This window comes from Abramis brama, assembly GCF_963993115.1.
Source record: "Abramis brama genome assembly, chromosome: 24".
Lineage (NCBI taxonomy): Eukaryota > Metazoa > Chordata > Actinopteri > Cypriniformes > Leuciscidae > Abramis > Abramis brama.
The window spans coordinates 1,715,111-1,727,896 of NC_139986.1; the positions used below are offsets into that span (position 1 = coordinate 1,715,111).

A 12,786-nucleotide genomic window follows, 5' to 3' on the forward strand; every position below is an offset into this window, starting at 1 on the left:
TATGTGTGTTAAACACCACCGAAGACAATGTTAGCATCTGTTAGATTTAATTGTAAGGGGAAACTGGTTGATTATTATTTTTTCCCGCTATTTTCGTCTTCGGGGTTTAAAATCTACATCGTACTTCGATGGCGCATCGGTGTCTTATAATTATTCACGAAACTGAGCTTTCTTTTCCTATGAGAAGACACTGTGTCTTAAAGGGGTCATCGGATGATTCTTTAGGGTCTTCATGTAAAGTTTGTAATATCCACAACTTTCCTGCGAGTCTTATTGGGCGTCGCCATGACACTCGATACTTCCTGTTGACGGTATCTCAGTTCCGGTTTAGCCTAACGCTTAATGAAGCTAGCACATAAGGGATACTCGCGTCGCGGTACAAACGGGTGAAACTGATTACTGACAAGTAGTAATGCTGACAGATTAAGCAATGGCTCCTTGTGGCTCAACGTGTACCGTTGTCAGGTGCACAAACAACACGCGAAAACTGAAGGATTTTATGAATGGGAGCTGTTTCCAACATAAACAGACCTTCTACGCAGAAAGAGTGAAAGAGTACTTAGAAAAAACTGCAGTACAACTGTATATATATTTTTAAGTGGTATGTTTATTGTCTTAATTTCAATAATTTGAAAATTAATTTGAGAATTAACTTGAATGTGCAGCAATTTGTACAAATAGAGAGTATGTAGGCCTACTATATTTGTTGTAGCCATTAAATAAGAGCATTTAGTTTCATATTTGTTCAAATATTATAATGTAATTTTTTCCATCTGTGTTGATTTTGAACAGTGAACACCATGATAGGATGCATCGGGACACATAGAGTGGGTCAGACATGATTTTGTTAATTTTCTTCATTAAGTTTTGTTTTGTAGAAAGCCTTTCTTTAAAGTGAATTTCGTTTTGTATAAATTGTATCTTTATTTTAATAAATTGTTCATCAACCAATTGCCTGGATTTAATATAGGAAAAATATAGCAGACAATATAAACCATGACATGGATTATCATAAATTAACCGAAACTCAGACATGAGAAATATAGCCTATCTAAAGAAAGCTTTAAATGTCTTTAAACGAAACAATTAAAAATGAAAATAAATAGGCTACTCTCTGATTATGTAATCCAAGATGTGCATTTCTCTCTATAGGCGCGTTCACTACGGAGATGACGATCGTCAACTTCATCTTTGCAGCCGACACTGACAGAAAACATTATTTATTTATAAAAATCAGTGCACGCGTGTCACCGGATTTACAAATGCACATCTTGCTTGTTGCACGCAAAGTCGGCACACATATGATGTTGAAATAACAAGATATTGTGTTGAAATAACATTATTAATAATAATAAATCTTTAATAATATTTGATTGAATGCTGAATGTTGTGCTTGTTCAATTTAATAAAATTAATACTTTAATTGTGATCATTAAAATAATTTAATATTAAATATTAAGTGGCCAATTTTTGCTCATTTATTAAAAGTATTTATATCTAGCACCCCCTCAGCACATGTTTAAAAATTATCTGGCGCCGCCCCTGGTTATAACGGCCCACGTATTAAAAATGGTTGGGTCTAAATTGGGCTCGGGCTCATAATTTCAGTTAATGTGTCGGGCCGGGCTCGGACACAACGGGCTCAGGTAGGGTCGGGCTTGATTTTTTGGGCCCGATCTAAGCTCTACTCGTCATTACCCAAGCAAGTTGTTTGGGCTTGTTGAGGCTCTCCGATAGCAGTATCTTCAGGCTAACGTAAACTGGAAGTTCGTTACCGGCTTGTTCTACGTTGCCATAGCGATCATGGGAAAGGTCAGAGTTCGGGAAAGTTGTGGATACTTTGGTTAAAACTCCTCAATGGTTGTGTAAAACAACACCCGTTTTACCTCCTCAAAAACAGCTCTGTTCACAGCGACCCGTTTCAGTAGCCTGGCAAGCCAGACCTACATCAAGATGTTAGGTCTGGAAACTCACCATAGACGCGGTTTAATCCGAGGGGCGGGATAAACGGCTGTCTTTCAAATTCCCTCTGCACGCAATAGGACAGCGCTTAAACCAACCAGAGCGTTTTCCCAACAGCGGAGCTTAGTTGATAGATTCAACTTTTGCCATATCTGGCCGGCAAAACGACGAACACATCTTCCTTTTTTTAAGAATGACTTAAGTGCCGTTCTTTGCTCTTTTCTCAAAGAAAAACTTAACTCCAAGTCCTCCAGAGTCGCGGCCAAAGCCGATTCGAAAGACCGTTGTTCTCCATCAGCAGCCGTCATTCTTTGTTTTCAAGTGGCAGCCGTCGCAACTCTGTCGTCATATGTTAAGCCCGCCCCGCCTACTCTATACACGACGTGATTGGCCTGACCCAATTTAGGTTTTTGCAGCTAGAAGGTCTATTGAGAGTTGCTAGACCCACCTGGCTGCGGAATACATTTTGCTGCCGCTAGGGTGCGTCTAGATTTCTAGGCTACCGTTTCAGTGCATGTCTCTTTAAATGATAATGAGCAACTGCTCCCCCCCGATTGGCTGAGGGCATTAATATGCTAATACGGGACAGTCCGTCAGTGGTCGTGGGCAGAGCATGAGCATTATGACATCATAGTGCTCAGAAAATCCAAACGGCCTGATTTTTGAGAGTGTTTAGACTTTTTGAGGATTAAAAAAAGCACACACACTGCAAACACACATTCATATGCAAACACCATATAAAAGTGAATTTTACATCCTATGACCCCTTTAATTATTCATGCCACCACGTGGTGATTTCCAGTGACAGACTTGTCAAACTGTGAGATCGCGTAATAGATGAGAGAGGCTCAAGGGTCGTGAAGTGTTTGTTTGCGCGGTGTGAAAGGTCGTGTGTGAGTTTGACGCTCCAGGGCGAGACTCTGGTTGGCTATCACACGACACATCGACACTGTTTGTAGCGATCGTCTTTCTCGAGGAGCGAGTCCCTTCTTCTCTCAGGCACACACGCCCATTTAAGCTGCATTTTACAAAAATATTGTGTGTTAGACTTGAGCTGAAAGAGTTTCATGGCCCTTTAAGCTTGTTTTCATGTCAATTTGTGCGATTTCATGTCTGCACAATTGGTATGTGAGATCTCTCTCTCATGTTCATGGCTTTATATATGCACTGGCACTGGCACTGGCACACACACACACACACACACACTCTCACACTCACACACACACACACACACTCTCACACTCACACACACACACACTCTCACACACACACACATGCACACACTCTCACACACACACATGCACACACTCTCACACACACACACACACACACACACTCACACACTCACACACACTCACACACACACACACTCTCACATGCACACACACACACATGCACACACTCTCACACACACACACACTCTCACACACTCACACACACACACTCTCACACACACACACATGCACACACTCTCACACACACACATGCACACACTCTCACACACACACGCACATACATGCACACACTCTCACACACATACTGTATACACACTCTCACACACACACATGTACACACATGCACACACTCTCTCTCTCACACACACACACATACTCTCTTTCAAACACACACACACACACACACACACACACACACACACACACACACACATGCATGCACACACTCTCTTTCACACACACACACACCCCCCCACACACACACACACACACACTCAAGTTTTATAATATACATGTATCATTCAAAACTAAAACTGAAATTATTTTTGGGCTGTTTTTAATTGTAGATTTTGAGTAGTGAAAATATTTCCTATATATATATATATATATATATCATTTTTTTTCTTAATTTTTACAAATAAATGTCATATTTGCATTTGGTACCATGGTACTTTTTGTGTGTGTGACACCAATCCTTAGTGACAAAATCCATTTCATCTCATTTTTCTCATTTTAAAATCTCACTCTCAAAGGTTACTCATTTTACTTTGGATAAAAGCGTCTGCTAAATGATTAAATGTAAATGTAATGTAAATGTGTATAATAAATGTAACTCTACTAGTCATAAAGACTATTAAGAGACCTGAATGAAAAAGGCCAGTAGGAGACGAGAACACACAGACTCATCAGACAAGCTGAAGCAGGATTTGCAGTATTACTCAGTTCAGACCCAGTGATTGATTACCCATGATCCTCTGCTGCTCCGCTGTGTGTGTGTGTGTGTGTCACAGGTCTCTGTGTTTGGATTGATTGAGGTCTGATTTAAGAGTCTCCCACAGATGCTGTATATCTGGTAAATCTGCGGTTTGAGCGAGAGGACAGGATTTATACACACACACACACACACCCACACACCCACACACACTCTCACACACTCGTGCTGAAACTGCTCACACACCGGCTCTGCTTGTTTCTCATTACATTTTCACGGATGTTTTGACTCATTTTTCTGGAAGGTCTATATGTGCATCTCAACGACTGGAAAGAGTCTTATTGAAATGAAGTGACGCACTTCTGCACTAGAAGTGTTCATGTCGTGCGTCTCAAACCGTCTCACTGCAGTTCTCTCTCTGGTGCTCGTCGTCTTCTAGAACAGAGATGAAAGTCCTCCTCGTCTCATTGACGAATGGACTGTTGGATTTCTAAAGAACTAAACAAACGTGAAGACAGAGAATATACCAGGAGTGCCTTTAAATTGTTTGGATTTCGATCATTTGTTTTGTTTAAATAATATTTTTAATTTTACTTTAACTCTCATGTTCTATTTGTGGTCTGACAGAATTTAAATAATATTATAGATTTTATCAATATTTTGAATGAGCTTTTATTTTTAAATGTTCAGTGTTTATTTTAAGTTTAGTTTAATTTTTAGCATTTTTATTAGTTTTTTGTATTACTTCAATTTATTTTTATTTCAGTTCTATTTTTTATTTTTATTTATTTCCAGTAAGTTAATTTAGTGATTCAAGTTGCCAAGGCAAGATTTTTAATTTTCATTTATTTTAGGTTTTTCATCTGATATTCATATTTTATTATATTTTATGTCAGTTTTATTTCATAGTTTTAATTTTAGTTACCGAAAATAATCCTGGACCCCAAAGTAATTGAATTTACTTAATAATATTTTAATAAAATATGACTTTATTAATATTTTGAATTGTTTTTTTTATTTTTCATTTTATTTTTAGTTAAAGTTTTAGTTATTTTGTTGTGGGTTTTTTTGTGGCATTTTTGGAGGTTTTTTGAAAAATATATATGTATATTTTTCACAAATTTTTATAAAATTTTAGGATGTAATTTTAATACATGTCATTTTAATACAAGTTAAACTAGGCCTACATAAAATTAGCTTCAATAAAATAAGTTTTTCTATTTTATTTCAAGCAACAACAAAAACATTTTTTTTTTTTTTTTTTATGGTTTTAGGTTTAGTTAATCCTGCTAAAAGATTAATACGCTCAAAAATGTTAATTCTGCCATTATTTAGTTAAATTTTGAAGAAGAAAAAAATCATACAATGAAAGTCAATGGGGTCCAAAGCAACAGACTTTCATTGTATGGACAAAAAGTGGTAATTTGTCCACAGAATGAAATAAAGTAAGTGAACCTTCATCCTCATCATCATCATCCTCATCCTCATCATCACACACTGTACTGCCACCTGCAGGTGGAGTCTCTCACTACACACAGGCACAGGTCACACAGCTCTGCTGTCATGTGAGGACGGATGATTATGAAAATGACCTTTTTTCCCTTTTTCAGTATGCAAAATGTTAATTTTAGTTGACACTAATAACCCCGGAGCCGGTGTTCCCCACATCTAGACTTTTCCCTCTTCTGAGAAGTGGCGTCCCATGAGCCTCTGCTTCTCCTTCTCCTCTTCCTGGATGCTGAATCAATGCTGTCCTAATGAATGCATGCTATCGATTCCTGCCATGCGCGTCTGTAATGGCCTTCAAGCTCAGCATATCAGGCCAGGGATGAAGAAACACAAGAGGAAAGAAAGCAAGAAAGGGGGCGTGACCTGTTTAGAGTCACTTCCTGTCCGTCAGTCATGTGCTGCGCTCTGATTGGGTGTCGCGTGCCTGTGCTGCGCTCTGATTGGCCGTCTCCTCTGCTCTTCTCTCTGATAGGCTCTGAAGCCGGTCATCAGTGCAGATCTTCCTCAGACTGGCAGCAGGAGGCTCATCAGCTTCTCTCTGTCAGGTACGCCACTCATATTACTCATATCTATGTGTTTATTCACTAACAAACAATTGTTGAAGTTCAGTCGTTGAGAATAAATCCTCTAGTGTCTCAAACTGCAACAAAAATCTCAGCTTTTAGTGTGTTCTGATATAGAAATACTATTGAAATACTTTTTGTGTTCTTGGTAACACTTTACAATAAGGTTCATTAGTAAACATTAGTTAACATATAAGAATGAACAATACTTCTACAGCATTTATTAATCTTAGTTAATATTATTTTTAACATTTATCAAAATCAAAGGTTGTATTTGTTAGCATTAGTTAATGCACTGTGAACTAACATGAACACACAATTAACAGCTGTATTTTTATTAACTAACATTAACAAAGATTCACAAATACTGTAACAAATGTATTGCTGCTCATTGTTAGTTCACGTTAGTTCATACATTAATGACCTTTATTGTAAAGTGTTACCGTATTCTCTTTAACTTCTGAATTACCTAACCCAAACATAATTTGATATATTCATTATAAAAGGATGACTATTGTCTGACTGTCCTGATATTCCTTCATCCGCCTCGTTCTCTCTCTTCTCCATCACGTTTGAAGATGTGATGGCCAAACTATTCACTCCACTATTCAGGATTCAGGATGTATATTTTATTCATAACTTCATAACTTCATCTGCTGCCATGAGCTGAAGAATGTCTGAGGATAAATATACATATATAAATATACATGCACATTAGTGCCTGTGGAGAAGATCCAGATAAAAACCTGCAGGGATCCTGTGGGAGCCGGAAAACAGGGAAAGTGATTCTTGTGGAAAGTTGATCTGCAAAAACCTGAAGGGAACGTCATGTTGTTCTGTGACTGTTTGAGGAGGAATCAAATATAATATATATAATATAAATATCCTAAATATCCGAGTTACACCAGTAAACAACACTATAAGCACAGCAGTATTTCACCTGTGAACGTTCCCACATCAGTGAATCTGAGTATCAGGAGGAGATCCATCACACACTCAGACGCCGCGTCTATCCTGTTAAAAACACATTAAGCCCATATTCAGTAGATTATGACATTAATATCACGCTTCCCACGAGAGCGTCTCTGACTGCCGGTCTGGATACTGAAGGAGATAATGAGATCCTGTGGGATTCTGACAGATCCTGCTTTTGTCTTCATGTTCCCCGGCTCAGACTCTTCGGCTTCAGCCTTTAAGGCTCGTGCTTTCCTTGTTTCTCTATCAATGATGTTTTAATATTGCATAAGGTACCAGGGCCTGCAAAAACTCAGACAATATACAGTCAGATCATAAATAAAACTCTCTTAAACATATTGGAGTAAACAGGTGTTGAAGGACAACATTATTATTATTGAAACAACAATGGTAATAATAATACATTTATTAATTATTAATATTAGAGTATTTAGAGTACTAATTTTAAAGTATTTAATTAAAAAAAATAAAGACAAAGAATTTTTTTTAAAAAATAAATAAATAATTTAAAGTTATTGTATATACGGTGTGCGTGTGTGTGTGTGTGTGCGCGCGTGTGTGTGTTTATTACATTTATTATTATTATTATTAATAATCCATTTTTATTTACTTTTACAAATAACAGTTTTATTAAAATTACTCAAATAAAACTAACATAAATATATTGTTAAATATATATTAAATATAAATTATCCAGATGTTTAATGGCAAAATTATTATTATTATTATTATTCCTGTTGTTGTTATTATTATCATTATTATCATCCGAAATAATATCTTAATAAATAATAATTATAAATAACATCAAATGATACATTTATTTGTTATTATTAATTCACTATTTGTTATTTAATGTATTATATTATTATTATTATAATATTTGTATTATAATTATTTGTCAGAATATAACAGAATAATATAACAATATATAATTATTATATTTCTAATTATATATTGTATATACCATTATTTGTCCAAATATAATAATATATAAAAATAATGTAATAATAGTGTCTTTGTTTTAATTGAATAATATATGAATTATTAATTACAGTACATTAAATTATCAAATTCTTGTTTTATATACCCACACACACACACATATATAATTTATACAGGGCCTAAAATTACCATTCGCCAAGCACCAAATGCAAGTAAGAATCGGCATTGGCGAATATATGAAACGGTGTCGCTCACCAGTTATCCGGTGACCTTTTTATGAATTTTAAAAATGCATGAACATGAATATTCCTCAGGGGTGTGTTTCCCGAAACCATCGTTCTAACGAACATTCGCAAACAGCATCGCAGAGTAGTGTGTGTGGAGCGACAGATCTCCTGTGGTTAGAAGCAGAGTTTCTAGTTTGCATGACATGTGGACTCAATAAATCCTGATCTTGAGCAAAATAAGCAAGCTGACATTCAGTGCAACCTGTGTCTTTTATTTAGAATACATACAAATGTCATTTACGTCTTATAGTTTGTCAAGAGATTTAAAGCGTCATTTTTGAAGAGTGCGCATGTGTGAACGAGCTCTAGTGTAAGAACGAGCCTATGATTGAATCTGGAAATAAAGCAAAATACATAAAAATGATTCTTCAGATGTCATGTCTGTAATCTATAGCAAAACATCTAGCGTTAATTTGATCTCAAACGGATTCATAAAAAGTATTCATTACTCCACCACCTGCGTGACATCATTAACTAACGTGGTTGAACGACCAGTATGTGACAATCTGGTTTCGGGAAACAGTCGTGACTAGCTAGATGATTTCTTTTGCGATGCCTCGCACTATAGTAGTGAAGCAGCGAGTGACGTCGCTGTACGGGAAACACACACCAGGACAGTCGACAGGCCAGCCCTGCATCATCAAGTTAAGCCTTGACAGTATTCAATATTCAAGATGACGTGAAAGGGAACTCAAGCCGCGTCTCAGACAGAACACTAAACTGAACTCTTTCACATCTTGCACTTGAAAAAAAATAGCTAGTACCCTAGTTAGCATAGCCTGTTATTTCCTAAGTGAACGTTTGAGACTATTTAAGTTGAACAGTTGAGAAAGTAATGTGTATCTGTATCAATATATACGTATATATTCGTGATTTGCTCTTAAAGTGACAGCAGCCTAATAATCGATCTATATAAATATATACACACACACACACACACACACACAATTAATGGTTGTTTCACCATAAACCCTTCCTTTGCTCTGCTTTTTTCAGGCATTCAGGCAGTCGGTCTGAAGAAAGGGATGTTCTTTAATCCCGACCCGTATCTGAAGATCTCCATCCAGCCGGGAAAGCACAGCCTCTTCCCAGCTCTTCCTCATCACGGACAGGAGAAGCGATCCGGCATCGTCTGCAACACGGTCCACCCCGTCTGGAAGAGAGAGGTCAGTGTCTCTCGAGCTCCTCAGGCCTTCAGGCACGTCACGTGGGACGCTCACAGGGATGGTTCGGAGGCCATAGTCTTGGGGGAAGCTGTCTGGGGTGAGGTGGTGACAGGGGGTACACCGGGAGGTAAAACAGGAATCTGGGCGGGGGAAACAGTCGAAGACATAACAGGACTCAAGACAGGGGATGTAGAAGGAGACCGTAGAGGGGAAACTGGGACTGAGCTCACGGATGATGACTCAGATCCCAAACTCAGCATCTTCGATTCTAGAACGGCACTCTCCGCAGCCGTCTGGGGTACGGCGCTCTCCGCAGCCGTCTGGGGTACGGCGCTCTCCGCAGCCGTCTGGGGTACGGCGCTCTTAGACTCAGTGGACTCAGGACAAGAAGAAATGACTGACTTGACGGGGACTTCAAGAATCTGGACAAGACGTTTAAGGTATTCAGACAATGTTTCGGCAGCGACGAGGACAGGCATCTTTTGATGAGCTGAAACAGACCGCAAGACAGCTTCAGCAGCTGAATCGGCCGCGACCCTCTCTGCAGTGCTCACGACAGCAGATTCAGGAACAACCCCCACTGCTGCAGACTCAGGGTCCACGTTCACTGCAGCAGTGGGCTCTGGGTCAGCGTCATCTGGGACCACGCTTGCAGTAGCGGGCTCTCGGACAGCGCTTGCAGTAGCGGGCTCCGGAACAGGAAGAGATGAAGAACGGAAGGCTCCTTTCCTCCTCCTCTTTCTCCTAGGACGCGGTGCGGAATCCGTAGCCGGACTAGCGACCAGTTAGAGATGTTCCGCAGGGACCATAACTGGAGCTGGGAGGGTGGTCTCGGGCAGCACTGACTCTGTAGAGGATGACTCCGAAGGAGAATCCCACGAAGTCCGTCTCCCTCGTTTGCCACGGAGCTCAATGGGTGCAGAAGAGACCTCGGGAGAAGAAGTGGAACCAGCCTGATCACCATAGGCAACAACGGCCAGGACGCGACCCTCCGGGACCACTGGCAGCGAGGCGGGTGGAGACAAGATGGAGCCCCGCATCTCCCTTCGAGATAAACAGTCCACCATGTCATCAAACGGCCGGCAGGCCAATTTCTCCCGTTCAGCAAGGGGTGGAGGAGCGTTGAGACCCGCTATGAGGTAGCGGTTGAGAAGGATATCAGGTAGGAAGAGTCTCTTCTCATTAGCGACCCGAGCGTACTCCTTAATGGATCTCTCTCCCTGAGGAGGAATCGGCAGCTTGCCGATTCTGATGTCAGACATCGTCTTGTGCCACCAATCTATAAGAAGGTCCGATTGGGACTCGACGGGCGAGAACATACTGTCCGCTGGGTTCGGTTCTGGTCGGTTCATTCTGTCATGAGGTTGAAGATAGACGAACCCAAAAGCAGACTGAATGCTCAACACACAATTTATTGAAGACAAAACAGAAAACAAAACCCACGAGGAGGCAAAACAAGACTAGAGGCAATAAGCAAGACTAAGACTAGATGATAAATAAAGACTTGACTTGAACTTGACAGGAACAAATAATAAAAACCAAAACTCACAATACATTAAACTGGATTCTAGACAAAGTACTCACAGAAGTGCACCATAAAGATTGACACACAAAGGTCAACAGTGTTAGACAATGAACCGACACAGGACGGAGAACAAGAGGGGATTAAATAGAGGGACTAATGATAACACAACAGGTGAACCTAATACGGTGATAATTACGAAACGAGGATAACAAGGGGGCGGGTTTAGAAACGCCCCCCCGATCACCCGCGAGCTTCTCCTCCTGTCCATACGGTAATCTCTCTACTGTGCGACAGAGAGAGGCGTGGTTATGACGCAATCGTTAGCCTATTTTTACGAAAACTGCTTCTACGGGGCCATAACGAAAGATACGAGGTAATGGAGCCTTTTATACATTGTTGTGTTTCTTTAGAAATAAATAATGGACAAATGGAGTCTTTAAACGCCTCAGATGTAAAGTTATTCGCTGTCAAAGTGACGCCAAAATGAATGGGAGTCAGTGGGATGCTAACAGCAGGTGATGGTCCGCTAATCAGTGGTTGCGCCCGAGGAAGCTTCAGTTTCCGGCTGATGGATTACCCCCTTGACATAAACTCCTGATGTGACGATGAGAACTGCGCATGTATGTAGAGAGAGAGAGAGAGAGAGAGAGTGTGTAATAGATGTGTCAGGTGAGGAGAAGAGATAACCACTCTACCGACTTTTGTACACTTTTGTTTATTTCCCTTTCTAGTTGTGACCAGAGTTGAATGTTTATCTGTATGCTTTTTCTCACTCAATCCTCGTGTGTGCGTTTGAGTCGCTTTATTAAACCGTCGTCTCTCGTGCATCTTTTCCTCCTTTCACAGCGTTCGATATGACGGATCGTTTAAAGGCATTTTGACATTTGAAAAGTCGTCTTTGAATCTGAGTCTGGAGATGCGATTGTGACATTTGACGTCTTTCTTTCTGAAGGAGAAGAGCGTTTCGTGTTTGATATCGCGCAGCTTTGAGTCGCGGCATGAAAGCAGAATCTCTTCTGAATCTGATGCACTTTTACAGCCGCTCTTTAAACAGAAGCAGTCTCAGATCAAACTCTGATAACTTCTGCTCTTAAAGTTTGATTCAAACTCAGACTGGTTATTTTATCCCAGCTTCTGTCTGCAACACACGCACAGAACAGCGGCGACTTCACCTACAAAACTATTGGCTATTAATATCTGATGACAGATATTTACAATATATTTTACAAAGCTTTTAAAGGAACACTGCACCGTTTTTTGAAATAGGGCTTATTCACCTTCTTTCCTACATTTAGATAGGTGGGCAAATGCATTTTTGTCTCAGTGCATGCATTGTTTTAGTTTGACAGGGTCGGTGCTAGCTTAGCTTAAATAATAAATAATAAATTAAATAATAAATAATATATATATATTTTTTTTTTTGTTGCTACAAGCTACTAATTACATCTTCAACCGTGCAATTAGACTAATTACTCTCTAGTATTGCATTACTCATTACCATTTACCTTCTAAATATCAACCATCATCATCACCTAAATATCACCATAAATATCTAAACAAATATTCTAAATATCTAAATAAATATCTAAATAAATATTCTAAATATCCCAAATATCGAACAATACAAGGATAGACATGAAACTGCTCTTTTAACTATATCAAATAAATAAAATGAAATTGCATAAATTATT

General features: G+C 39.2%; 1 protein-coding gene across 1 annotated transcript in view; it reads left to right on the top strand.

The window, feature by feature from the left end:
- Nucleotides 1–12,786, top strand: part of hecw1a (HECT, C2 and WW domain containing E3 ubiquitin protein ligase 1a) — a 98,756-nt gene that overhangs the window by 45,926 nt on the left and 40,044 nt on the right. The window contains exons 6-7 of the mRNA XM_084102909.1: nt 6,110–6,182; nt 9,401–9,570. Coding sequence (XP_083959035.1) covers nt 6,110–6,182; nt 9,401–9,570 — 243 coding nt within the window. The remainder of the gene's footprint in view (nt 1–6,109; nt 6,183–9,400; nt 9,571–12,786) is intronic.